Raw genomic sequence first — 27819 nt, 5'->3', positions numbered from 1 at the left:
GCAGGGAGGCAGAGCGGGTGAGAGTGTATGGAGGGTCCAGTAAAGGGGGGTCCTTCCTGAAGCAGTGGGAACGGGGCGATAAGCAGAACTCCGCAATGATGACAGAGAAACTCGAGGACGTGGGAGAAGTCAGGGGCCCTCTGCTCTCCAGCCTGGGCCGCTGGTGTGGAGAACAGACTAGTGTTAGAGATGACGTACAGGCAGAGAGAAAATGGATTCTCCCCAGTCCCGTATTCCTTATAGCTGATAACAACCAGGATTCACTAGGATGGCACAATTGTCTGTTTCCTCAACCGATTTGTTTTCTTCCGACCCAGTGGTGAGTGGGAGTTGGCATGTGCCAGCTCATAAGAGCGAGTTGTTAAATTTCAAGAATTGTGTGAGCTGGTTGTTCAGTATAGTCATTATTAAAAGCTAAGTTATATAGCCCAGCCAGCGTGGCTCAGTGGTTTGAGTGTCGACTTATAAACCAGGAGGTCACGTGCCCAGGTTGTAGACTTGATCGCTAGTGTGGGGCGTGCAGGAGGCAGCCGATAGATGATTCTTTCTCATCATTGATATTTCTATCTCAATCTCTCCCTTCCTCTCTGAAATCAATAAAAAAATATTAAAAACTAAGTTATATAAATTTATAAGTTAAATTAATATTAATATCAAAGGTAATATATACTCAAAACTCATCTCTCCGTAATAATTTTGTTACTTTTTACTGTTGGTCCTGGTGGGAGTATTTACACCACCGGAACTGGCAAGCACTCTAAGTCAGGGCTTGATTGATTGTTTTGTTGATTACTGAGACTTGAGGCTTTCTAAAATGTTTTGGCTTATAGAATTGACAATGATAATAGCTACCACTTGCTACGCTAGTTACTTACTTATTTCGAGTCCTTGTAATAACCCACCAGGCGGGGATTATTACCCCCATTCTACAGATGAGTAAACTGAGATTAAGCCAGGGTTTCATTGTCACACATCCCATAAGTCCCGAGCTGGTTGCCTGGTTCAGGTGTATCACCAAAGCCCATGCTCTTTTCAGATACCATCCGGTCCTGAGGTGAGTTCCTGTTAATAGCATATCAGGGAAATTAGATCTTACGCCGGAAGATTTTTATTTTTATGGCTATTCATCACAAGAACCACTTACCACACAGAAAATTACATTTCACAAAAACTTGTGCTATGCGTTGGCTTATGTAAATGTTTCATGCTCATTTAATTTTATTCCTGTCCGCACAGCCTTGGCGGAGGACCAGATGATTCAAAAGAAATTATGAGACACAGTTTCTTCTCTGGAGTAAACTGGCAAGATGTATATGATAAAAAGGTAGGTTATCTTCGTGCCGCGGTGTTTATCTATTTTGGCTAAAATGAATTGGCATCCAAAAAAAATGTAAGTGAATAAAATGTAATAATAACATGGTATTTTTCATTTTACCCTATCATTTAATTGAATATTGAACTTCTTAGCACACAGTTTTATTGATAATTTTGACGCCCAAAACACATCTTGAAATTCTACTCAGTATCATGAAACAGTTGATTTTTTAAAAAATATATTTTATTGATTTTTTACAGAGAGGAAGGGAGAGGGATAGGGAGTTAGAAACATCGATGAGAGAGAAACATCGATCAGCTGCCTCCTGCACAGCCCCTACTGGGGATGTGCCCGCAACCGAGGTACATGCCCTTGACTGGAATCGAACCCAGGACCCTTCAGTCCATAGGCCGTCTCTCTATCAACTGAGCCAAACCGGTTAGGGCGAAAGAGTTGATTTTTCTTCAGCAGTTCTTAGTATATTCACAGAGTTGTGCAGCCACCACCAGTGTCAAATTCTAGAACACTTCGATCTCTTCCTTCCGTGGAGATTCAGGGTTCTTTCTGATATTATTCCCCTTTTGCCTAAAGAATGCCCATGGTCATTTTTTATAGTCCAGCCGGTTGGAGAGGAACTTGTTTTCTTTTATATAATGATGTCTTTATTTTGGCTTCATTCTTCAAGGATATTATCACCTAGTACAAGATTGTGAGTTGATAGTTTAGTGAATGCATACTCAATTATTTGTTCCCTTGTATATTATGTGTTATATTTCACTGCTGCTTCAAGATATTTTTGTTTGTGTAAGGGCCTTAGAATATGCCACTTTGACTAGTGTGAACTACATTTCCCAGAATTCCCTTTAGCTAATGAGATTCTTGTGGGAGATTCCAAAACAGAAGTGAAGCCACAGCCCTTTTGTAGCTCCTCATGCTGTTGCTTGTCTGTCAGCTCACCTCGTTGGCCTGAGAGGAGGTCAGGCCTCGGGGCTCCGTCTCCCCCGGATCCTCTCTTAGTTTTGCCCCCTCCTGGGTCAGGGTGTGAGATCAGCTCCATGACCAAGGCCCTCATTCCAGTGGATATCCACGCTGTTCGAGTCAGAGATGATAAGAAACGGCATGGGTGTTAGTCTGTCCTCGTGGACGCCAACCCTTGCCCTTTCAGGTTCCACTTTGTTCTTCTCCTGCTTTACAAACATCTTCTCTTCCCCCCGTCCTGTCCCGTGGGAGCCAGGCTCTGGCATTAAACATGAAGACGGCAGCCTTACAGCGAGTGTGTGAACAGCTGCTGCAGTCGAGTAAATTCAGATCCCCAGAATCCATTCACACTGACGAGTACACACACACACACACACACGCACACAGTACTGCTTCCTACCTACTAACAAAAGTTAAAACACATAAAGCAGAAACTAATAAAACTACAAGGAAAAATAGACAACTTAGAGTTGGACATTTCAATACCTATCTCCAAATAATTGATAGAAGTAGAGAGGAAACCACTAGTTTATAGAAGACTTCAGCAATACTATCTACCAACTTAATCTAATTGACATTTATAGAACACTACTCAACAACAGAAATATGCTTATTCTTTTCAAAGTTATGCAGAACACCTAGCATGAGATACCATATTTTGAGCAAAACAACCCAAACTTTTAAAAATCATATATTTTTATTGATTTCAGAGAGGAAGGGAGAGGGAGAGAGATGGAAACATCAGTGATGAGAGGATCACTGATCGACTGTCTCCTGCAGGCTCCTCCCTGGGGATTGAGCCCACAAACCAGGCATGTGCCCTGACTGGGAATCGAACCATGACCTTCCGGTTCATAGGTCGATGCTCAACCACTGAGCCATGCAGGCTAGGCAACCCTGTAAGTTTTAAAAGATTCAAATAATTTAAGTCATGTGCTCTTTGGATGAAAGGGAATTGATTTACAAATCAAAACAGAAAGATATATGGAAAATCCCCAAGTATTTGGAAACTTATTACAAGTTTAAATAATTCATGGGTCACAGAAGAAACCAAAAAGGAAATCCAAGTATTTTGAACTGACTGAAAAGGTAAATAAAACACATACAGCTCCAGGATACAGCTATTGCAGTACTTAAAGGGAAATTTATAGTTCCAAATTATCATATTCAAAAAGAGGAAAGATCTAAGATAAATGACCACATCTTTCATCTTAAGAAACTAGAAAAAGAAGAAAACATTAAATCCAATGGCCAGTGTGGTAAGGCGAGAAAAAGAAATAAAATGCATACAGATAAGAGAAGGAGGAAGTAAATCTGTCTTTACTCATGGACAACATGATTATCTATGTAGAAAATCAGATGGAATCTACAAAACAGCTACTAAAGTTCAACCCATGGGTTGCTTGATACAAGGTAAATGTACAGAAACAACAATAATTTTATAAAGACAATCTAAAATGGAAATTAATAACAGTGCTGGTTAAAATAGCAACAGATATATGAGGTACTTAGGGATACTTTTGACAAAAGGTATGAGAGACCTTTAGCCTAAAAGCTAAAATATAGTGTTGAGAAAAGTGAAGGCAACACAGAGCGAGGAATAGATATGCTGTGCTCATGATTTAGAGGATGCGGTATTTTTAAGATGTTTGTTCTCTCAAAATTGGTCTATAAATTCACAGTTCTCATGAAGATTCTACCAGGCAATTCTCCAGAAATTGTTAGTTTGACTCAAAAATTCATATGGAACGTAAAGGACCTAGACTTTGATGAAAAACCAAGTTGGGGGACCGACACTACCCAACTTCAAGACTTACTATTAAGTCAAAGTAATTAAGACAGTTTGTTAAGCACACGTGGCATCTTTATTGCCCGTGAGGATGGGTGAAGAGGACAGCGCAACACAAGAGAATGTCTGGAAGCAGACCCACTCGTATGTGGCTGATGGACTTTGAATAAAGGCGCAGAGATAGTTCAGTTACACAAACGGTGCTAAAACAACTGGACGTCCATATCTTTTAAAGGCAATTTGCAGCATGTACACAGTTAACTCAAAAGTGATCATAGTCTTAAACAGGAAGACTTCTAGAAGAAATTCCCTTCCCCTCTGACAGCTGTCAGTCTGTTCTGTCTGAATCTGTTCCTATTTTGTTTGTTAGTTTATTTTGTTCATTAGATTCCACAGATAAGGGAAACCGTATGGAATTTGTGTTTCTTTGGCTTATTTCACTCAGCACAGTACTCTTCAGGCCACACTTTTCAGCAGCCTCTTCTCCCCCTATTCTTGGTTTCTCACGTGTCCAGTTTCACATAATCCCTCAAATGGTCCCCAGAACAACCAGCTCCCTGCGGTCTGAGTTTAGACTGTTGGCTGGACGCCGCCTCTGGTGGCTCAGCATCGAGTCCCTTGCACTCCCCAATTAGTTACCTGTTCTTCAGTTGTATCCTGAAATTAATTTCCCTACATTGAAATCTGTTCACCGGTACTTTTTCTTTCTTTGTACAGCTTGTACCTCCTTTTAAGCCTCAAGTAACATCTGAGACAGATACCAGATATTTTGATGAAGAATTTACAGCTCAGACTATTACAATAACACCACCTGAAAAATGTAAGTAAATCTTAAAGGCGATTCATAACACTCTGATATAACGGAAGAAAAAAAAAGATGTTTTTTATTAGATACTAGAGGCCCGGTGCACGATATTCGTGCACTGGGTGGGGGCGGTCTCTCAGTCTGGCCTGCGCCCTCTCACGGTCCAGGACCCTTCGAGGGATGTCCACCTGCTGGCTTAGGCCCACTCCCCACATGGATGTAAGCCGGCACGCAAACATCCCCTGAGGGGTCCTTAGTGCTGCTGCAGAGGCGGGAGAGATTCCCACCACCGCCGCTGTGCTCGCCACCTGTGAGCCCAGCTTCTGGCTGAGCAGCGCTCCCCCTGTGGGAGTGTACTGACCATCACGGGGCAGCTCCTGCATTGAGCGTCTGCCCCCTGGTGGTCACTGCGTGTTATAGTGACCGGTCGTTCCGCCGTTCGGTCGATTTGCATATTAGCCTTTTATTATATAGGATTTTCACGACTTAATTCCAGTGACATTCCATTTAAGAATGGAGTTTGTTCCGAGTGTGAAAAAATAAAGTCAGGTAGCTGAGGGAAAAATGTTTTCCTATAGGAAAGACCACACAGGGAAAATGTAACTGAGAATCAGAAGCTAAATTACAGACCAGTTAGCCCTCCTTGCTGTTTTCCAGTAGCTTCTTCTGATATCAACTAAAAGGAATCTGACGTAGAGACTTCCCAGGCCCCCACCTGCGGACTTCCTGCAGAATTGTCCCGATTCTGCTCTCCCACGGACTAGTTTCAAACTTCACTTTCCGTTGAATTGTTCTGTCTTGACTTTGCTTTGTCTTAAGCGAGAATGTCTGTGAAGACATAATTTAGTTTGCTCGCGATCTTTGGTGCCTAGAAGTTAAAACTGTGGGTCCGTGCCCCCCCTTGGAGCCATCCCGGGTCCGTGAGCGTGACCCACACTTTGGTAAGTGCCTCACGTCAGTGGCTCCCATGAAAGCAGAGGTGATCACACGGAACCGACGAGCACGCTCACGCGCTGACCACGGTCTGTGTCTGTCCTATTAGCTGAGCCTCGGGGACAGGGCCGGGTGAGGTTTCTAAGTCCCACCGCTGTGGCTCACACAGCAACATCGTCAGTGTTCTCTCCTTTCCTTGTCTGTGCATCCTTTGTGTGTCTCGTTTCCTCGCTTTCCTCTGGGAAAGGCAGAGCAGTTGACAGTGCGAAGGTCCTGTGGCCACGGGAGGGAAGGTCAATGCCAAGGGCTGGGCCAGCGGTGGGCGCGGACTATAGACGAGAGCGTTGAGGGCAGAGTCATTAGGCCGGAGCTCTGCGCCCGGGGCCAACAGCAGGAGCGGTGCACACGCCGAAATGAGCCGTGCGGTTCTGCGTGCTCGTGTGCTCTCTCTCTTTAGACTTGCAGGAAGCGAAGACCCTTTTCTATTGTAAAAGGGAAGAAATTGAACCCAGAGGAAAACTGAGCTCCCCAGAAGCCCCCAGTTGATGGAGCCCAGCAGCGTGGCCGCCGCCCGGTTGAAGCTGTGGCCTCGCCTCCGCTGATGTGCCGCTTGTGGTCTCACCGTGGTTGGCAGTGGCTCGCTCTGTCTTGCATGCCGTCGCCAGCACCCTAGACCCTCTCCCTGGTGAAGGCAGCGTTAGGAGGCCCAAGGAGTTGTGGGCCAGCAGCTGAGGACTGTGCGTGGAGGCCGTGGGCACAGCCTTGGCGTCGTGTACCATCCCGGCATGAATGGGCTGAATGCTGGCAGCACCAGCGAGGTGCGGGGTCGGCCCCAGAGTCCGCTCCTCCAGCGTGTGCGAGGCCTCGCCTTTGGATCCAGCCCTCATCAGACCACACACCCTCCATGGCTCCGGCCACTCCCACTCCAACTGCTCTCGCTACCACACAGCCCAGTCTCAAACGTGCACCACCTCTTCCACCTCATCCTGTCCCCTCTCCCCCGGCCCTGGGTCCCCCACACCTTGAGCAAGCCACGCCTGCCCACGCCGGGATGGGCTGCTCTCCTGGGGTGCTCCCTGCCTGGGGTGCTCCCTGCCTGGGGTGCTCTCTGCCCGGGGTGCTCTCTGCCCGGGGTGCTCTCTGCCCGGGGTGCTCCCTGCCCGGGATGCTCTCTGCCCGGGATGCTCTCCGCCTGAGGTACTCTCGCCTGGACATTTGCAGGAGCTGCTTCTGCTTGTTTGCACGCAGCCTGGCTGCCACTTCCTCAGGGAGGAGGGCGATGTGCAGCCCCTCCCCTTCCCCCCTCCCCCAATACCTCTCCTTCGACACCTTCCCCCGTGACAGTGTCCACTGGGGAGTCCTCTCTGGGCGCTGATGTGTCTCCAGCTGGAAGCAGTGGCCTCAGGGGGAGGGTGTGGTATGCACAGCTGCCCGCCCTTAGCGAGGTGCTGCCGGCACAGCATTCAGTGGCTACTAAGTGAGTGAATAACAAAGTGCGGGGGTGGGGGGGGGAGGGCTTGGTGTCAGGGCAGAGCAGGCCCAGGTCCTCACAGAGGGTGCCACGCATGCCCATCGGTGCCCAGACTCTGGGTTTGCCTCCCAGGTGGCACCACAGTGGCATTGGGAGTGAGGTCCCAGAGCGGCTCGTCTCCACCTCAGCGAGACGGGTTCCTTTGTCGAACGAGCTCTTGGCATTGGGACTCTTCCGGGAACTAACTACACGTTATGCTGGAAGGCGTGGACATAGGGGGCCCTGCAGATGCAAAGCCAGGAGTACAGCTTTCCCTTCGCAAAGTTCCAGGTGGAAGCCAGCCCCGTGGGGGCGGGGGGAAGGCTGGCTCAGACCCTGCTCGGGTCTTGGCCCGGCCACTCCCGGGGTCTGGGAGGCGGCATAGGACCCGTCGCTTAGGAAAGACCCTGGAGTGCCACGCGCTTGAATAACCCGATTGTGATTGTTCTCAGGCACCAGGTGGGCCCGTCTGCCACCCGCTCCACGGAGGGTGCTGACAGGCCCAACACAACAAACACCAGGACAAAGGGGCCGGAGCTGAGGGGCCCGGGGGAGGGACTGACCGGATTCAGTGCGAGGGATTGTGGGACCGAAACACCACCCAGCCCTGGCCGGGAGCTCAGTGGTTAGAGCGCGTCCCACCATGCCCAGGCTTCGGGCTTGATCCCGGTCAAGGCACCTGTCAGAACCACCAGTGAGGGCATGGATGAATGTCTCTCTCTCTCTCTCTCTTCCTCTCTTCCTCCTCCTCCTCCCCCTCCTCTTCCTCCTCCTCTTCCTTCTCCTCTTCTTCCTCCTCCTCCTCCTCCCTTCCTCTCTCTCTAAAGAAAAAGATAAAAAGGCCGCAGCAGACCTGTTTGGTTACGAAGAAGTTAGATTAAAAGCTTGGTGACCGGTGCCTCCTTAGCCATCGGTCCTGTTTCAGGATTGACTCGAAGGGCACAGCCCCACCCCCCAGAGGCCGCTCCCCGCCTTGTCCCTGACCCACAGCCTCCGTGCTGGGCCTCAGGGCGAGTGTCGTTCATCGACACCTTATCGCTCCCTTTGCAGAACGTCTGAAACGTAAGACGGGGCTCTGGGCCGCCCGCAGTTTCGGGAACAGCTCCCTGGATCGGTAGCTAGGAGAGAGCTGCGCTCTGGCTGTCACTTCTATCACTCACGCAACTCTGTTCCTGAAGGACCGTCGTTGTAGACGTGGGCTGTGCTGACTAAGCCGTGACTCGGTGCCTTTCGGGGTGATCGGATTGAGGCAGGGACGGATCGCACGCCCGTGCATTGTAGTCCCTTCCAAGGCGGGTATCGATCCACCTCGAGCTGTAGGCCTGGCCAGGCTGGGTCCATGGGCATCCGAGGTGGGTGTGGCCTCGCCCAAACACAGGAGGCCAGCGGCGTCCTCTGGACTCACCTAAGGCTCAGCACTCGAGGGGCATCCCGAACTCGCTGTCGTATTTCCGACCCAGGTGGGGAGTGGGCTGAGGCCAGCGGGCTCCAGCAGCCGTCCTGCATGGCTCCGCTCAGCCCGCCACCCCCCTCCCCCCGCAGGAGGTCACAGGACTGCACCCCTTCCGCGGGGACTGGCCTCAGTGGTGGCGAGCTGCACCCCTGGGTTCCTCCAAGGCGGGCAGTGCCCGTGGTTGATGGCCCCAGGTATGTTTCCTAGTTTCCTCTGCAGACAGATCAGAGGAGAGAGAGAGTCTGAAACCCTGGGCTGCGACCACATTGGACCCAGTCCTCCTCCCTCCCCTGGGAGCACAGGGCCCAGGAGGAGCACCAAGCCCTCCCGCCGCTAGTGCCGTCTGTCCACGGACGCCCACGTGCGCTAGCTGGGCCGGGTCTCCCCCCTCGCCACCTTGCCTTTATAAACAGGAGGGAGGTGTTTTTGAGAACAAATCAGCAGTTAGAAAGGCGACATGTTCCTTTTCTGCACACAGCCTGGTGTTCATTAAGGAGCAGATTGGAGGGTGTCGATCCACGCTCTCCTGGTCTCTGCCCCTCGTTGGGAGGGGGTTTCGGTGACACCCAGGAGCTCACTGCCTGTAACGGCATCTGTGAAAGGTGCTGAGAGGGGCCACGGTGCTGAGGGAGGCAGGGGTGCCGGCGGGTGGGGACTGAGCCTCTGGCTCTTCGTCCAGGGTGTGTGGCTTGGGGTCTTTTTGGCTCCTCCCCGTTCATTCTCACCATGGCTCCCCGTGAGCCTCCGTGCAGAGCGGGAGCGAATTGCTAGCTGCTGACCGGGCGTCAGGTGTGTGGCCGGCAGGTCGCCGCCGCGTCTCTGTCACTTGCTTCTGGTCCCCTCCACCCCCACCCCAACTGCCTGTGCAGCACGGGGCCCGGGGACCCCTGACCTCCCGGCCCACGGCCCTCGCTCCCCCGGGCCTGTAAGCTCAGAGGGACGACACCGGCTTTCAGGAAGATGGAGGCGAGGGGCCCTCCCGTGGTCACCCCCACGGTTTAGGTTTCTTTACGGTCAGAAATGTGTTTAATTCGTTTGTTGGGCAGAGACACGCCCAGCAACACAGAGCTGTTCATGGGAAAACGGATTCTCTGACGTGTGATTGGCACCTGTCAGAACCGGACCGTTAGGTTTCCGCTGCCTCTTCTCTGGAGAGTTCTGGGCGTTGTGGCTCGACGTCAGAGAAGCCGTCCGCAGCTCCTGCGTCCGGTGGAGCCGAAAGCGCCCTGGCCGGCAGTGCATGTGAAGATGCCGCGTTTGCTGGGTGCCTGGCCGGTGTTTGGAAGCAGAAGGCAGAGAGGTCCTTCAAGCACAGGGTCACCCGGAAACGCGTGGCTAAAGGGAGAGGCCCGGAGTCGGCCGCTCGCAGGGAGCAGGACCAGGGACGCTGCCTGGCGGCCTGGGTCCCACCCAGGGCGGTGCTGGTCTCTAGAGCGGTCGAGGCCACACATGTGGGTCAGCGCCTGGATCCCGTTTCTAGATGTTCTGTGTTAAGAGAAGAAGGGCTCTAGCTGGTTTGGCTCAGTGGATAGCGCACCGGCCTGCGGACTGAAGGGTCCCGGGTTCGATTCCGGTCAAGGGCACATGCCTCGGCTGCAGGCTCCAGGCCCTGGTCTGGGGCATGCCGGAGGCACCCAATGGATGTGCCTCCTCACATCGGTGTTTCTCTCTGTCTTCCCCTCTCCCTCCCCCTCTCTCTAAAAATCAGTGGGAAAATATCCTCGGATGAGGATTTTTTAAAAAAAGTAAAGAGTAGAAGGCAGAAAAGAAGAGCAGGGAAAAGGAGCAGAAAGCGTCATCTTCAGAGGAAGGTGGGGCACCAGTGCCCACTGCGCCCGCCGTGGAGTCTGGCCCACGTCCTCTCTCCCGTCCCGCGCGGGCGTGGGGGGGTGGGGGGGGCTGTTCACGTGCTTCTGGGCATTGGAGGCAGCGGAGTGGTTTTGCCTGAAGAAAAGCAGGTTGGGTATTGGAGGGATTCCTCACTTCACTGCAGGGCAGCGAGCGATCCAATGGGGGAGACTCACTGGGGGCCCCCCTCAGGCAGGGAGCCGGGTGGGGCCGGCAGGGCCCTGCCCAGAGCTGTGGGTGAGGGCGCGCGTCCCGACAGTGGGGTGTCCCCCCTCAGGACTGTGATGGGAGGGCTGGTGATGGTTTGAGATCATGACCGTCCTTCACACACAGGAATGGAGAGACGCGAGGGAGGCGTGGCCCACAGCCAGCAGCCGCCTGGCCTGGTGCCTTCCGTCTGTCCCCCGTGCACTGTCCCGGATGCGACCTCTTTCCCTCGGCCTTTTTCTCTTCATTCTAGTTTCCCATTCGGTCCTAGGAAAACTGGGCCTGGCGAGCTAGGGCAGGAGCAGATGTCAAATAAACACACTCTTAAGCACCTACCACGGACTCCGATGAAGTGGAATCCTGACGCTGTGTTTCACAATCACAGCTAAAGCTCCGGAGGGAGGAGCACGCGGGTCAGGATTGTCGGGAGCCCGCGAGGTGCCTGGGAGGCCCTGCTAATTAATGTAAAACTCCCGTCTCTTCGCTGGCCTCTCGGTTTATTGAGTCTCAAAATGTGTGTGTCCTGACGGTGATGATTTGCTAGTATTATTTCCTCATAGGTCACCTGTGTGAAAAGGAGAGGCGATCGAAATAAGTTTAGCTGCTGTGTGTGTGATGGACAAACCCAAGTGTCTAGAAGATGTTGCCTTTGTTCATCTTCATTATCTTAGAAGTTAGGACTGGCCCTGACCGGTTTGGCTCAGTGGATAGAGCGTCGGCCTGCAGACTGGAAGGTCCCAGGTTCGATTCTGGTCAATGCATATACCTTGGTTGCGGGCACATCCCCAATAGGAGGTATGCAAGAGGCAGCTGATCGATGTTTCTCTCCCATCGATGTTTCTAACTATCCCTCTCCCTTCCTCTCTGTAAAAAATCAATAAAGTATATTTAAAAAAAGAAGTTAGGACAGTACAGACCAGAGAGAGTGTTGCCAAAAGCAGGCGTCGCCCGGCCAGTGTGGCTCAGTGGTGGGGCGTCAACCTATGAACCAGGAGGTCACGGTTCGCTTCCCGGTCAGGGCACATGCCCGGTTGTGGGCAGCTGATCAATGATTCTCTCTCATCATTGATGTTTCTCCCTCTCCCTTCCTCTCTGAAATCAGTAAAAATATATATTTTTTAAAAAAAAACACAAAAGACAAGCGTGAGATTGAAATGGTGTTTCTGCCCGCAGACGACGAGGACGGCATGGACAACGAGAGCCGGCCGCACTTCCCTCAGTTCTCCTACTCGGCGAGCGGCCGCGAGTAGGCCCCGTGCTGCTGCCTCGCTGTCGCCTGAGACTCACACTGAGAACGGCTGCTGGACGTGGGACGGTCCCGGCTCCTCCTCACAGCAGGCGCCTCCAGACACCCCGACCGGCCCAGGCCTCACCCTCGCCACCTCCGCCCTCCTGAGAACACACATATACGCAAATACACTCGACCTTTTGTTTTCTGCATGAAATTGTATCTCAGTCTAAGGTCTCATGCTGTTGCTGCTGCTGTCTTACTCTTAGAGCAACTTTCAGAGGTCACCTTACCACCCCGGGAAGCCATGAGGCCGCCGCCATCCATCCGCCCACCAGTCGTCATCTTCTTGTCTTTCAGTTGTGGTTCTCCCCTGACAGCGGAGGGTCAATGAGATACACCGATGCTAGGTACATTTTTATTTTTTTTAACTCTCTAGAAGCTAAAGCAGAAACTAATTAGCCTAAGAAGATTTAGTGTATAATTCAGAACGAGCGATTGCGGAAGGGTGGCGGTGCGCATGTGCCGCTTTCAGGAAAGCCTGGTTTCAGAGCAGAGCCTAACGTAGCCGCCGGCCGCTCAGATCAGTTAGGAAGCATTTGCAAGGACCGCACGCCAGGTGAGGTGTGGCCTCTCTCGGTACATGCATCTAGATTCCTGTTGGATCCCGTAGAGGAAGCCGGCAAACGAACACGGAAGGAAGGAAGCAGATGCACAGCCGAGTCAAGGTCATCCCAAGGTCGCCGCTAGGATCGGCACCCCGAGAGCATTGCTTCCCTTGTGCTTGGAAACCGTTGTCCATGGTAATACTTCTCGCCGCTGATGGCTGAAGAATGTAGACAGGTGTCACGACCCTGCTTTTCACCAAAATGTGTGCACCCAGGTAAACGGCGTTTGCCGCGTGTGTTTTCGTTTTCCATTTCAGTTCTGCGTGAATTAGCTTTTCCTCGGACGTTAGAACTTTGAATGTCCTGTTGTGATTTTGTTGATATTGCAGTAGTATTTATTTTTTAGTGACGAGAATTGTATGTCGTGGTAGCAAATGCAGCTCCAACTGAACACAGAGTAGACGTACTGCAGTTTCTTTTGGCCCGTGTGCAAGGAACGTCCCCGCCGACAGGATTCATGCACTTTTTCTCCTTTGTGAAGCGGTTTTGACGAGGCTCCGAGATGGGACTTGGTGGTTGGAATTTGGCGCTGGGAGAAGAGATGCTGGCCTCCAACCCCTTGGTGCTAAGAATGAGAACATCCCCAGCTCACCCTCGCCAAGGGGCGATGTTTGCTCCTCTGAGAAGGGAGGTGTTGGGACGGCCAGGCCACCAAGGAAACGGCCCACATGGAGACCTGAGTGGCGATCAACGAACCTACTCGGCCGAATGAACACATCTCAAGAACTGGCGGAGGAGGCAGGTAGAGATGAGAGCCTAGTGTGTTTGCTCTGATGATGGTACATTGATCACTGAATTAAGCCATCAGGGAACACCACAAAACACAAAGGAACACCTCCAACCTTCCTTCTTCTGTACATACTCCCGTCCCCGCGCTCCACGGCTCCCACGGACAGGGGACGCGTATGCAAACCTCATCTTCCTCCTCCATTGACGACGATCTTCAGATTCAACCCTTTGGTGCTAGGAGCTGACATTTTCCAAAGCAGCCGATGAGACCCAGGGGCGGGGGCCCCCCGGGGGGATCCCGGAGATGTCTTTCAGTTCCACTCCCTGATCGCTCCCACGGGGAAGACCACAGCGTGACGTAGGCTCGTGACCGCCCTGGGGGGAGGGCAGGCGACTCGGGAGCAGGATGCCTCATACTCACACGCAGCTGTCTTAGCCGCGACGCCCGGAGAGCGGACTCGCGGACAGGAAACCACTGCTGGCGAGGGTGGGCCGCTGGGACTGCCGGGGGTTAAAGGGCATTTTCCTAAGGCAGCTAAGACATATTTCACATCGATTTTATCCTGATTTTTCATATTCCTACCCGAGCGAGGTTCATCCTTAGTATTGAGTAGGAGGTTGCAGTCATTGGCAGTTCACTCTTCCTTACACATATCGCTCCACTTTTTTTTTTTTCCCACTTGGAATTATGTTGAATGTTTCACATTGACCAGAAAGTAGACTAGAAGGTATGTCTTGTAAGTTGTCTTGCATTCATTTGATCAAAAAACCCAACCAACCAACAGGTGAGAGGAAGGGGAGGAGCTGGGACTGGCTGCTCACGGCCTGGGCTCCCTTAGTGGGAGGTAGGACTCCATACACTAAGCACATTGGTAGCTTCCTTTTTGTTGTTGTTTTTTTCTCCAAACGTGAAGGTGATTCCCATGACCTTGGCCAAGGACGCGCCCTAGAGACGCACGGCAGCGCGGACAGTGCCCAGGCCGGCCACTCCTCACCGCCGGCCCCGTCCCGCCGGTGCTCGGCCCGTCACTGACCCCCCAGGACTCCCCTCGGGTCCTGCTGGGTGTTTCCTTGGCCTCGATCTCGAGAATCATCCCTCCTCGGGCTCCCAGATGCCGGTCAGCCGGCCCGGAGGCAGAGCGGGAAGGCGGTAGAGCGCAGAGGGGTCCCCAGGCTGCCCGGGTCCGCCCGGGGCTGTGGTTCGGATTCGGGCCGGCGGCCAGGCCTGAGCCCTGGAGTCGTTCTCGGCGCAGGTGGGACGGTGCGGGCTCCACCTTGAACTGACGCTCGTGACCTCTGCCCTCTCGGAGGACCTCGGCCGTGGGGGCGGGCAGGGTAGCTCACCGCTTTGCTTTCTACACGACCACACGCACCGTTCAGTATTATTTCCCACCTCCCATCCCCGGTTTCTGGCTTCTTCAAGCTGACTGTTCTCTCGGGGGCCACCTGCTTCTCCGGGGGACGGAGCAGGGGTCCCCCCTTCCTAACTGCAGGGTCTCCACACTTTGCTGCTACTGTTTGTACCGTCTCCGGTAGAACCTCCTCATCTTGCTCCTGGGAGTGCATTACAGGCGAGCATGACATGTAAAGTATTTATTTAAATAAAAAGAAAACCTCTCAATTGGTCATTGGATTACCTCCCTGTAGCTGTAGAGTTTGTGACATGTCTCGACCTTGCTAGTCCTCTCATTAGATCGGCGCGAGATCTAGGCACCCGGGTACGGGTGTTCAGCAGGAACTGTTGTCACTAAGACTGTCGGTCGCCCCCAAACTGTTTCTCCCCTCCCGTCCATGGCCCACACGGATGTGAACTGACGACGAGGAACTGTTTTTGTACACTGTACATCCTTAGTATTTTTACACGTATCGGCTAGGGGTGCCCGTCTCTCCCTCCGTACAGACAGCTGAAATAAAGCACTGTGTCAACTGCTACTTCTCCGTTTATTGTTGTTGGATGTGGTTCTGTGATCTCAGAAAACTAAAGACTGGCCTTTTCTGGGGGGAAAAAAAGGTTTTTAAAAGCTCCACCTGATCTTAAGCTACCTGGTGTAAAGTGCGGCAGGAAAATAGGTACATTTCTTGTAGCTCCAAACACACGTGGGTTTCCTTCTAATAAAATGGCAGGAAGCAGCTGGGCTGATGTGGACGAGGGCTGTGTCCCCAGGGGAGGCGAGCTCCCAGCACGGGGTCCGGGCCCCCCGTCTTCCCAGCAGGTGGTTTGGACCCAGATGCTAAGGCGTGTAGCTCCTCAGTGATGTCTTCCTGGCCACGTGTGGCTCTGCTTCCCTCCTTCCCGAGAACCTGTTTTTAGAACCGAGGGCGCATGAAACGTGGATGTGGGGACCGAGGGGCCGGCGGCCGGACCGCGGTCTGGTTGAGCTGGAGTCGTGCTCCATGGGGCCTTTTTCTGACTTTACCTCATAACCCTCCTCTTGGAGGGCCCGGCGCTCTCCCGTGACTCGGCCAGATAGAGGAATGGCTTTGGGAACAAGGTTAGGCAAGCACGGACGTGGCCGCCACACGCCCAATCCAGGGCATCCGCATGGATGCCCCTCTCCCCACACCACGGGGCTGACGGTCCAGGAGGCGGGGATAAAGTGACCTCTGTGATTCCTTAAGGTGCTATTTTCAGACTATTGTGTAACTTACTTACCGTGTCCTAAACCAGAACTAGGGACAATGAGCCTATCGCACGCACCGGCCTTGATCTGGAGCGTCTTGGGTGACACCGGCGACCTTCTGACGCTGAGCAGAAGCTCCGCTCTTTCGGGCTTGAACCCTTTCCTGCCGGAGAGGCTCCGGGGTCTTCTCGTGGGCGGCCCACCACCACCTCAGAGAGGCCAGGTCGGCGACGATGGGGGCAGGCCGCTGGCCCGGAGGTCAGCCCGAGGTCGGGGACTTGCCCAGGCGGCAGCTGCCTGTCGGGTCCCCTTGCCGTCCTCCAGAACAACACAGCATGCAGTGCCCGCTTGACCATAAAGCACCGGGGGCTTAGCTGTGTGCAGCTGAGATGCTAGTGGAGACTAAACCTATTGATGATCTGTGTACAGAGACTGACGAGGACGCTGAGGAAGCTTGGGTGTTCCCAGGCTCCTCACAAACGGTGCATCTGGGAGAAGACCTGAGCCCACCCAGCCCGAGAGGCCTGTCTGTCTGGTTTGTTGCTAACGGCGTGGAGAGGAGGATGCTGAGGGCTTCCTGGCGGGGCCCAGGTTAGCAGGATGAGGTCAGCGGGGCCCCATGGATGTAGGCGGGAGGCAGAGCGAAGGGTGCTCTGTGCATCGCGAAGAGGGAGGGCAGCATGGGTGGCAGGGAGAGCGTGTGGCCCTCGGCACCCTCTGGCCTGGTTAAATATGTGCCTTTTTTGGTGTGTCTTGTTCATCACTCCACGGTAGGAAGTCAGCATCACAACCCACGTCTCTCCGAAGTCCGTTTATTGAAATCCATGTGTGTAACATACATAGCAGACAAATGAGCAGATTTCAAAGTACAGTAACTCGAAGCCATTTCCCAAAACCCACACCAGGAGGGCGCGTCCGGCAGTGGCAGCTCTGGCCCGTCCATCAGCCGGGCCGCCTGGAGACGGAGCGGGGCCGCCCGGAGGCCACAGTGCGTTGTGGCACGTTACGTGCAAAACAGATGAATGTAAATATTCTTTGTAAATCATTTATTTCACTGTTTCATCCAGGTCAGCAATCGGATTGTGGCATGCTGGGTAACTGGGGAAAAAAAAATGAAAATAAAGAGTAAGTTTAAATAGATCCTGTTCTTTAATGTGATTTGTCTTGTCACTGGTTGACTGTCCTGAGAATTTGGAGAAAATGATTTCTTTGCTAACGATGTAGAAAGTGTACTAATATAGCCAACTGGATGAAGAGTTTGCAAGGTCAGAGCCCTTGTCAAGTAAGAATATCAGGCGAACTCTTTTTTTAAATGTTTATTTATTGATTTGAGAGAGAGAAACATCGATGTGTTGCTCCACTTGTTTGAGCATCACTGGTTGATCTTGTATGTGCCCTGACCGGGGATCGAACCTCAACCTCGGTGTGTGGGGACGACGCTCTAACCAACTAAGCTACCTGGCAAGTGCCCATTTCTTTCTTTCTTTTTAATTTATTTTTATTGACTTCAGAGAGGAAGGGAGAAGGAGAGAGAGATGGAAACATCAATAATGAGAGAATCATTGGTTGGCTGCCTCCTGCACGCCCCACCCTGGGGGTCGAGCCCGCAACCTGGACATGTGCCCCGACCAGGAATCGAACCGTGACCTCCTGGTCCATGGTCAGTGCTCAACACCGGTGCTCAACCTGGCCGGGCAGGTCCCATTTTTTACTGCTTTAAATCCGTAGCACAGACATCTGCATCACAGAGAAGAGCTGTCTGATGCTGCAGTGGCCAGACGGAAGAGAAGCTGATTCCTGCCAGGATCTGGCCCCTGAAGACTACAGGCCAAGTGTCCCTAAGGAACTTCTGGGGAAACCTCCAGGTTTTCAGCTGCAGACACCTTATGGCAGTGGTTCTCAACCTTGGCTGCACATTAGAATCACCTGGGAATCTTTTTAAAATCCTGATTTCTGGGCCTCATCCTCCGGAAATTCTGTTTCTTTGTGATGGGGTGGAGCCACAGCATTAGTAACAAAGAAACAGAATTTCCGGAGGATGGGGCCCAGAAGTCAGGATTTTAAAAAGATTCCCAGGTGATTCTAATGTGCAGCCAAGGTTGAGAGCCACTGCCTTACGGTAACCTATAGAACGGCCTTCCCCCTGGAACCACCTCCCGCGTGTGGAAGACGGAACCTGGTGCCAGGGGGCTCTCAGTTGTAAGCAGGTGTCAAAGCTTAACCTGGCTCAGGGAGGTCGGGTTGTGGAGTCACACTACAGCCCGCGGGCCAGATCCGGCCCATTTGAAATGGATAAAACAAACAAACAAAAAAAAGACCGTACCCTTTTATGTAATGATGTTTACTTTGAATTTATATTAGTTCACACAAACACTCCATCCATGCTTTTGTTCCGGCCCTCCGGTCCAGTTTAAGAACCCATTGTGGCCCTCGAGTCAAAAAGTTTGCTCACCCCTGGGTTAGAGGCTGAATCCTGCTGCCCGCCTCACGTCAGTGCAAACCACGCGGGGAAGCAAACAGCCACGGCCACAGTCCACACAACACGCCTGCGGTCCCCTGGGATGAGGGCACTGGATGGGGAGCTCAGAAGACACCTCTCCATCCCAGCTTTCACTCCTGCAGATGAATCAGGAAGTGGATGTGGGGCCTGGGCCGGCCTGGTCTGTTTCACGGGGAATCATCCAGAGACGCGTGGCCCCTGCCCTTCCCTGCAGGTGTCCTGGGCCTGAGCCGGCAGAGGGGAGGCGCCGGGAACCGCTGGCTGATTGCTTGTTGGGGCTTTCCCAGCCAGCGCTGTGCCTACAGGTGAGATCAGAATTCCTGCAGGAGAAATCTATGGAAACCTGTCCGCTGACGGTTTTCTTGTTCTTTTCCTTGTTTTTCTTGTTCCCATTTGGTCCAATGTGTGGGAGAGGCTTCAGGTGGGTTAAGGATGGCTGTAGTTTCGGGGGGGAGGCTTAGGCAAAAGCCAAAGACAGGATGTGAGGGCCCTCAAAGGCCTCTGGGCCCCACAGGCTCCTAGTGGTGCTGGAGGTTGAGCCAGGCGGGAGCACTCGCCCAGCCCAGCCCGGGGCCACCTGCGGGTGAGGCATCTGTGGCCCATCTTCCTGATGAGTTGCCCCTCCTCCCGGAGGTGGTTCCGCGGGAAGTCACGGGGAGGAGAGCGTCTGCGGGCAGAGCCCTGGCTGCGGCTCCAAAGGGCCTGGGTCGGCCCCCCTCCACGACCTCGGGCTCCCATGGCGGCTGGGGCGTTGCCCTCCTGCTGGGGAGGCTCCCGTCCTGGAGGGGATGCGGCTCCTGCGCTGGGTTCTCGGCTCTAAGACGCTCAGCGCCCTCGGCTTCTCCACCAGCTCAGGAGGAGGCGGCCCTGCCCTAGAGAGAAGCCCCGTGCGGTGCCAACAGACGCCCGGAGAGGTGGGTGTGGGGCCCGCAGGGGCCGGTGGCCAGGCGGGTGCGGGGCCTCCACCGGGAGGAATAATTGGGGTGAATGTGGGGGTTCTGCAGGAAGGGGTTAGGGTGGAAAGAAAGCGGGGTGTTGGCTGGTCTGGGAGGCGGTTGTGAAGGTGGGGACTGGATGGGACGCGGAGGGGGGTCGGGGCTGGGGAAGGGGGTCCCTGGGTCTGTTCCCTGAAACCCTAGAAGCGGGAGACAGAGCCGGACTGCCCGGCGCACTGCGCTGCTGACTTTTTTCAAAAAGAGAAAAGGTGACGTTTGCATTTCACGGAGATGTCCAGGCTGAGTGGAAGGGCTTCAACGCCGGGCAATTATCAAATGTGCGTCAGCCTGTGAGGCAGGGGTGGGCCCAGACCCGGGACTCTCCTCCTGGGAGCCCGCCCGCCTGGGGCTTCTGTCTCCGGCCCCTCCTGATTCGGCCGCGGGGGGTGCCCAGGCCCTGGGGGCAGAGGGGCCCCCTCTGTCCTCGGTGGGTGCCATGCTCAGCCCGACTGCCAGCAGCTCCATTGGACCCTCTAACGCAGCGGTTCTCAACCTTCCTGATGCCGCGACCCTTTAATACAGCTCCTCATGTTGTGGGGACCCCCAACCATAACATTATTTTCGTTGCCACTTCATCACTGTAATGTTGCTACTGTTATGAGCCGTCATGTAAATACCTGATATGCAGGATGTGTTTTCATTGTTACAAATTGAACATAAGTAAAGCATAGTGATGAATCACAAAAACAATATGTAATTATAGGTGTGTTTTCCGATGGTCTTAGGCGACCCCTGTGAAAGGGTCGTTCGACCCCCAAAGGGGTCTCGACCCACAGGTTGAGAACCGCTGCTCTAACGGGTCTCCATCTCCAGCATCGGCAGCTGCTTTGCCTTCGGCCTTGATTCGCCTGGCCTGGGGCGTCCGGGAATGAATGAATGAATGAATGAATGAATGAACGACGCCCCCTCACACTCCTGGGGGCGGCTGCCCGCTGACCTGGGGGTCAGAGACGTGGTCCTTTCTCGAGTCAAAGGTCGAGGGTGTCTCTGAAAGGAAGAGCGCAAACCGCAGCAGGCGTTTCCGATGGAAAATGGACCGCACCCGGGACAGGCACAGTGAGGACAGGTCAGGACAGGAAGGCAAGGGGACCGGACGGCAGGCTTTTCTTAAACCGAGCTCCAGGAAACACGTTTCTCTCAGAGTCCTGGTTCTGGGCTGGGGCCATCCGGTAATTCATCCTCAGCTGCCCCGATCCGATCCCTGCCGGCCTGGAGTCGGCTCCCCTGATCCCGGGGCCCCTGGCTCCTGGGCCCCCCTCAGGGGGGGGGACAGACGTGCGGTCCTCAGTGTGGACGAGCAGGAGTCCCCCCCCTCCCGCCCCCGCCCCCGCCCCAGCTACCGCTTCTCAAGGGCTTTGTTTTCTTTTTTGTTTTTTAAATGTTTTTATTGATTTCAGAGAGGAAGGGAGAGGGAGAGAGAGATGGAAACATCAATGATGAGAGAGAATCATTGATCTGCTGCCAATTGCACGCCCCCTACTGGGGATCGAGCCCACAACCCGGGCATGTGCCCTGACTGGGAATCGGGCCCTGACCTCCTGGTTCGTAGGTCGATGCTCAACCACTGAGCCACGCCGGCCGGGCCAGGGCCGTGTTTCTGTGGTTTGGGTGGGAAGCCCTGTGCTCCCCTCTGTCCAGTGCTCGCTCCCAGCACCTGCACGTGCCCGGTGTGTGGTGAGCTCAGTCGACACAAGGGAGTGAATGGCCTGGTACGTCACTGGCTGCCCCGCACGGTGTCGCCTCGGTGGCTGAACCTTCAGAACATTTCTCAGTGCTTCCCCCTCCACTCCTCTCACCCCCACCACCCCTCTGTGCCCCGGCCAGAGAGAGAAGCGCCAGTTACTTCCAAACTCCAGCTTCCTGGCCGCCCCTCGGGGACGGGAGGCACCTTATTTCCAGAAAGCGGCTTCCTTGGCCCGGGCCACAGTGAGGGGCTGGCAGTGCGGGGACCAGGTTGCAGCGCCAAAGGGACTCGGCCATCTCACCTGTGGCCTCAGCTCCGGCCGCCATCTCCCCTCCTCCTGCCTTCCTGCCTGTCAGTGAGGCCACAGCTGTGACCTCGGGGTGGTGTGGCCTCGGGGTGCTGGGCTTTGGGGTGCTGGGCCTTGGGGTGGTGTGGCCTCAGGGTGCTGTGGCCTCGGGGTGCTGTGGCCTCGGGGTGCTGTGGCCTCGGGGTGGTGTGGTCTCGGGGTGCTGGGCCTTGGGGTGCTGTGGCCTCCCAGGTGCTGTGGCCTTGGGGTGGTGTGACCTCGGGGTGGTGTGGCCTCGGGGTGGTGTGGCCTCGGGGTGGTGTGGCCTCGGGGTGCTGTGGCCTCAGGGTGCTGTGGCCTCGGGGTGCTGTGGCCTCGGGGTGCTGTGGCCTCGCAGTGGTGTGGCCTCGCAGTGGTGTGGCCTCGGGGTGCTGTGGCCTCGGGGTGCTGTGGCCTCGGGGTGCTGTGGCCTCCCGGGTGGTGTGGCCTCGGGGTGCTGTGGCCTCGGGGTGCTGTGGCCTCGCGGTGGTGTGGCCTCGGGGTGCTGTGGCCTCGGGGTGCTGTGGCCTCGGGGTGGTGTGGCCTCGGGGTGGTGTGGCCTTGGGGTGCTGTGGCCTCGGGGTGCTGTGGCCTCGCGGTGGTGTGGCCTCGCGGTGGTGTGGCCTCGGGGTGCTGTGGCCTCGGGGTGCTGTGGCCTCTCAGGTGCTGTGGCCTCTCAGGTGCTGTGGCCTCGCGGTGGTGTGGCCTCGCGGTGCTGTGGCCTCTCAGGTGCTGTGACCTCGGGGTGGTGTGGCCTCGGGGTGGTGTGGCCTCGCGGTGGTGTGGCCTCCCGGGTGCTGTGGCCTCTCGGGTGCTGTGGCCTCGCGGTGGTGTGGCCTCCCGGGTGCTGTGGCCTCGGGGTGCTGTGGCCTCCCAGGTGCTGTGGCCTCGGGGTGCTGTGGCCTCCCGGGTGCTGTGGCCTCCCGGGTGCTGTGGCCTCGGGGTGCTGTGGCCTCGGGGTGGTGTGGCCTCAGGGTTCTGTGACCTCCCGGGTGCTGTGGCCTCGGGGTGCTGTGGCCTCGGGGTGCTGTGGCCTCGGGGTACTGTGGTCTCGGGGTGCTGTGGCCTCCCAGGTGCTGTGGCCTTGGGGTGCTGCGGCCTCCCGGGTGGTGTGGCCACGGCTGCAGCCATTAGGGCTGCGCTGCAGGCCAGAGGGATCTGGGGGGCCCAGGGCACCCGGCCGGGGCCCTCGGGAAGCACTGCCCAAGGCTGTCATCCCGCTCCGTGGGGAGCCACTGTGGCCACCGTTCCCTTTGTTCTCCTTCAAACCCTAACAGAGCCTCTCTCCACAGGCCCGGCCTTTGGTCTCAGGCATTTCTGAGGTTTGACCTTAAATCTAAGTCGAGAGTCCCCGGGTGACAGCGGTTCCGGTGACCACGCTGTGGGCCCCGCGAGCCTCTTCTGCCGCTTTGTCCCCACACCCGGGCGGGGGCGCCCTCTGGGCCTTCGCACACGAGGTGCCAGGCCCCAGCCTGATGGGCCCCCAGCCCCCCAGCTGCCCTGCAGGTGGAACCCGCTTCCTGCTCCTGCGCCGTCCCCACTGGTCACAGGGTCTGCCCTGGGCTTCAGGCGAGAAAGCCTCTATTTTTAACTGCAGGGCAGGCCCTTCCCCCACTCCCTCTGGGGCCACTGGAGGTGTCCAGGGGTCCACAGAGCTGGGGAAGCTCCTGCCCAGCCGTCAGGCTCACCCCACCCTCCCTGGCCCAGCAGGCCCGGCCCCCCACACTGCCCGGGGCACAGGACAGGGAAGCCTCCTTCCCCTGGGGATGGCCCCCCACCGGCCCCTCCCACCCTTCCTGCTGGGCCCTGGGGATGGCCACCCCCCTCCCACCCTTCCTGCTGGGCCCTGGGGATGGCCCCCCACCGGCCCCTCCCACCCTTCCTGCTGGGCCCTGGGGATGGCCCCCCACTGGCCCCTCCCACCCTCCCTGCTGGGCCCTGGGGATGGCCACCCCCCCCTCCCACCCTTCCTGCTGGGCCAGGGCGTGGTGCCAGTCTCTCTGGAAATGTGTTTCCCACCCACCGGCTTCTCAGCTCGGTTCACTCTGCCTCTCTGGGCCGTACTTTTCTGTTTGTACAAAAAGATGTTAAACGATTCATCCACGCGGCCCTTTCACGCCCGTGTGACCTCGGTGCAAGGCTGCGGGCTTCGTGGTGTCTGCCGGGCTCTGGGGAGTGGGGGCTCCCTTGTAAAGGGAGGCTGTTCTGGTCTTTGTTTTAAACCAGAAACTGAGTGAAATGGAAGCTGAAAGGTTGACCTGAAGAGGGGTGGTGTGTGTGTGTGTGAGTGTGTGTGTGTATGTGAGTGTCTGTGTATGTGTGTGTGTGTGTGTGTGTGAGTGTGTGTGTGAGTGTGTGTGTGTGTGAGTGTGTGTGTGTGTGAGTGTGTGTATGTGAGTGTATGTGTATGTGTGTGAGTGTGTGTGTGTGTGTGAGGAGTGTGTGTGTGACTGAGTGTGTGTGTGTGTGTGTGTGAGAGGTGTGTGACTGCGTGTGAGTGTGTGTGTGTGTGACTGAGTGTGTGTGTGTGTGTGTGTGTGAGAGGTGTGTGACTGCGTGTGAGTGTGTGTGTGTGTGACTGAGTGTGTGTGTGTGTGTGTGTGTGAGAGGTGTGTGACTGCGTGTGAGTGTGTGTGTGTGTGACTGTGTGAGGTGTGTGTGTGTGAGTGTATGAGTGTGTGTGTGAGTGTGTGTGTTTGTGGTGTGTGTGTGACTGTGTGTGAGTGTGTGTGTGTGTGTGTGTGACTGTATGAGTGTGTGTGTGTGTGAGTGTGTGTGTGTGACTGTATGAGTGTGTGTGTGTGTGACTGTGTGTGTGAGGTGTGTGTGACTGTATGAGTGTGTGTGTGTGCGTGCGCGCATGTGTGTGCATGTGCTGGACCCCGACCTCGGAGTTGGGCTCTTTGATGCTGCTCTGAGCAGCGGAGGGAAGCCTTGAGCAACCAGGTCTGCATCTGTGAGATTCGGTCACAGACCGAACAGGGAACGGGGACGGGGGCGGCACTGGTCTGCCCAGCCCTCCACACACTTTGTGCAAAGGCGGCTTCCTGTGTGAGCCTGACCTCTGACCCCAGTGCTCCCCACCGGGCACAGGGCCCGCCTCCGGGTCAGTGCAGTCCTGCCTCCCTCCTCCCCGTACAGGCAGGTGACCCAAACTCTGGCTGGGCCTCACCCCTGGGCCGGGCCCCTCACCCCTCAGGCTGGGCCCCTCACCCCTCAGGCTGGGCCCCTCACCCCTGGGCCGGGCCCCTCACCCCTCAGGCGGGTCCCTCACCCCTCAGGCTGGGCCCCTCACCCCTCAGGCTGGGCCCCTCACCCCTGGGCCGGGCCCCTCACCCCTCAGGCGGGTCCCTCACCCCTCAGGCTGGGCCCCTCACCCCTCAGGCTGGGCCCCTCACCCCTCAGGCTGGGCCCCTCACCCCTGGGCTGTCCCTCACCCCTGGGCCGGGCCCCTCACCCCTGGGCCGGGCCCCTCACCCCTGGGCCGGGCCCCTCACCCCTCAGGCTGGGCCCCTCACCCCTGGGCCGGGCCCCTCACCCCTCAGGCTGGGCCCCTCACCCCTGGGCTGTCCCTCACCCCTGGGCCGGGCCCCTCACCCCTGGGCCGGGCCCCTCACCCCTGAGCTGGGCCCCTCACCCCTGGGCCGGGCCCCTCACCCCTCAGGCCGGGCCCCTCACCCCTCAGGCCGGGTCCCTCACCCCTCAGGCTGGGCCCCTCACCCCTCAGGCTGGGCCCCTCACCCCTCAGGCGGGCCCCTCACCCCTCAGGCCGGGTCCCTCACCCCTCAGGCCGGGCCCCTCACCCCTCAGGCTGGGCCCCTCACCCCTGGGCAGGGTATAGCCTTTCCTGGAATTGGCTGTTGCAGCTGCAGGGGCAGGAGTTCAGGGCAAGGTCACCAGGCCCCGCTCCCCCTTCTCCTGGTCGCTGCCCTGGGGCTGGGACAATGAAGGGCCAGCTGGGCTGCAGAGGGGAAGGACTGGGGAGCCAGGAGCCGGCTCTGGAGAGCAGGGGCCTGTGGGGCAGGGAAGGCGGGGGGCTGACTCCTCGGCTTCTGGGAAGCAGCATCTTGGGGCAGATGTGGGACTGGACATGGGGGAGGCAGGGGACCCACACCCAGAAGGGAGGGGTCAGAGGCCGCGCAGCCCCAGGGCCCGGCATCTGCTTGCCCCCCCCCTCCTCCCCCCAGAGCTCACTAACCCCGGGGCTCCCTCTGCGGCTCAGGGTCAGGGGTGCAGTCTCCAGCTTTGCGGGTCCCAGGAGTCCGAGGCGCCCTCTGCACCGGGCAGGTGTCTGTTTACAGAAGCCGTTTCCATGGTAAACAGGCTGAGAATCCCCGAAGGGTAGACAGTGCCCCCCGCCCCCCCCCCGCCCCCCCCCCGCCCCCCCCCCCCCCCCCCCCCAGCGGGCGCCTCTGGCTGCCTGAGCGGGAAGGCGATGGAGGGAGACAACACTGACATTTGGGTCTGTAATGTGACGGAGCCGCCGTCTTTTAAAGGCGGGAACCACTGATCTAGCTGCACTGCATGCAATATTCAGTGTTTTGTTCACTTGTCTAATTGGATTAAAACATTTAGCTCCCTTTAGGATCTCGATTGTGAATTTATGTGGCGAAATGCAATGTCTCGCTCGGGAAGCGGTAGCGGAGCAAACGCACCCGAAGCGATACAGGATTCACTTTATTCCTCCCACCAGCCTCATCCGGAGGCTGCTCCCTCTGGGCAGAGTGGATGCTGACAGCGGAGCAAGGCTAGCGCGGAGGGAGCCTACGTGCTCTCCCAGAACAATGACACGCGGGGCCTTCGGTTCCAACTCAACAACGAGAAGTGCACCGGGCTCTGCGAGTCGCCGGGGAGTCTCTGTGGGTCCCGGGCCTGGTGCGAGGGCCTCGTGTCATCTTTGCAAACACGCAGGCGGCGGGAGCTGGTGACATTTGAGCTGCATATGTTCGCGTGTGTTTTTAAAAAAACATGGAAGTCACTTCGGTTGACAGTGTCTCGTACACAGTTTTGAAAGAATCAGGGCAAACTTTAACAGAGTCAGTTTTTATTTGAAAAATATTTTCTGGGAATGTATCAGTGTTTATTTTTGAGGCTGACAATTCGGGTGAAAATCCGGGTGAAAACAAAGAAACGGCAATTTGGTTGAAATCAAATTGTTTGTTTTCATCTATCGGGAACTCTTTCCAGAAACTCCTGGTTCAGGAGGCGGCGCGTTAATTGCTTTTATTCGCTGTATTTGCCGTTGGATCTGAGCGCCATCTGCCTCGCAGGTAGCTAACCTCGCGGAAGCGCCTCCATCCGCTGCTGGGAGTCCCCGGGGCCCAGGCCAGGACCCTGCAGACAGGACACCTGCGGGTCCCAGCGAGCGGTGCCCTCCCAGGCCCCCGCTTGAGCTTGAAGCTGCCCCTCCCTTCGCTTCAGGTCACACACCAGCCTGCCTCCCTCCCCGTCTTCGGGGTCGCTGCTTCCGGCTGGCTTCTCAGCCCTTTTCAGTCCTTTGGTGTAAGGAGATCATGTCCATGATTTTGAATATAATCACATATGGCTGTTGGATCCGCGCACAAGTTCAAATCAAATTAGAACTGAAATCCGCTGCCAAGAATGCCTGAGAGTCGTGGGGCCAGTTGATTAATCGCGGGCACGTCAGTTCCTGAAACTGGAAGTCATCGGGAGGGGCCCACACCGCCTGTCGGGACGGCAGGTCAGCCAGAGCCACGTCCACCCCCAGGTAAATGCGTGACAAAGAAACTGGTCTTGACCTGCCGGCCGGGGTGGCTCAGTGGTTGGACAACTACCTATGAACCAGGAGGTCACGGCTTGATTCCCAGTCAAGGCACAGGCCCCGTGTCAGGCTCAATCCCTAGTGTGGAGTGTGCTGGACGCAGCCGATGGATGGCTCTCTCTTTTCAGTGATGTTTCTATCTCTCCCTTTCTCTCTGAAATCAATGAAAACGTAGAAAATAGAAATAACATAACCGTGAGCTGTAAGGCGGCCTCTGGGTGGAGGGCAGCTTTGCTCTTCCCTGCTCTCAGATGTCCCTCTCCCCACCAGAGTCTCATTTCCTTGCCAGCTGGCACCCGCCTTGGACAGATGTTAGAGCCCCGGGCGCTGGTCACAGACCCCTGACCCGGCTCCCAGCTGTCAGGCCTCGCTGCCGAAGCTCCCGGGGGCCCAGCTTCCCCCCGACCCCCGGACACCAGCCCCCCTTCCCCAGACACGAGGCGGAGGGG

The 27819-nt window shown here is 56.1% G+C and overlaps 2 protein-coding genes across 11 annotated transcripts in view; one reads left to right on the top strand and one right to left on the bottom strand.

Moving 5' to 3' along the window:
- AKT3 (AKT serine/threonine kinase 3) overlaps nucleotides 1-27819 on the top strand; it is a 228266-nt gene that overhangs the window by 196548 nt on the left and 3899 nt on the right. For 2 of the 8 annotated variants that reach the window (XM_070401366.1, XM_070401365.1), the window contains 3 exons: nucleotides 1237-1324; nucleotides 4800-4902; nucleotides 18707-18828. In XM_070401366.1, coding sequence (XP_070257467.1) covers nucleotides 1237-1324; nucleotides 4800-4902; nucleotides 18707-18813 — 298 coding nt within the window. In that variant the 3' untranslated portion in view covers nucleotides 18814-18828. Of the gene's footprint in view, nucleotides 1-1236; nucleotides 1325-4799; nucleotides 4903-12011; nucleotides 15396-18706; nucleotides 18829-27819 lie in introns of those variants that run through there. The other 6 variants (XM_070401367.1, XM_070401369.1, XR_011469355.1 and 3 more) reach the window with 5 other exon arrangements.
- The window catches only part of SDCCAG8 (SHH signaling and ciliogenesis regulator SDCCAG8), a 205974-nt gene continuing 195037 nt past the window's right edge, over nucleotides 16883-27819 (bottom strand). For 2 of the 3 annotated variants that reach the window (XM_070401360.1, XM_070401363.1), the window contains one exon: nucleotides 16883-17182. In XM_070401360.1, the coding sequence (XP_070257461.1) occupies nucleotides 17153-17182 (30 nt within the window). In that variant the 3' untranslated portion in view covers nucleotides 16883-17152. Of the gene's footprint in view, nucleotides 17183-26568; nucleotides 27525-27819 lie in introns of those variants that run through there. The other variant, XM_070401361.1, reaches the window with a different exon arrangement.

This window comes from Myotis yumanensis, unplaced genomic scaffold (assembly GCF_028538775.1).
Source record: "Myotis yumanensis isolate MYYU_CA2020_CCGP unplaced genomic scaffold, mMyoYum1.0.hap1 SCAF_22, whole genome shotgun sequence".
Taxonomy (NCBI): Eukaryota; Metazoa; Chordata; class Mammalia; order Chiroptera; family Vespertilionidae; genus Myotis; species Myotis yumanensis.
The sequence above is the reverse complement of the archived record's forward strand: the minus strand, read 5'-3'. Positions and strand labels throughout refer to the sequence as shown.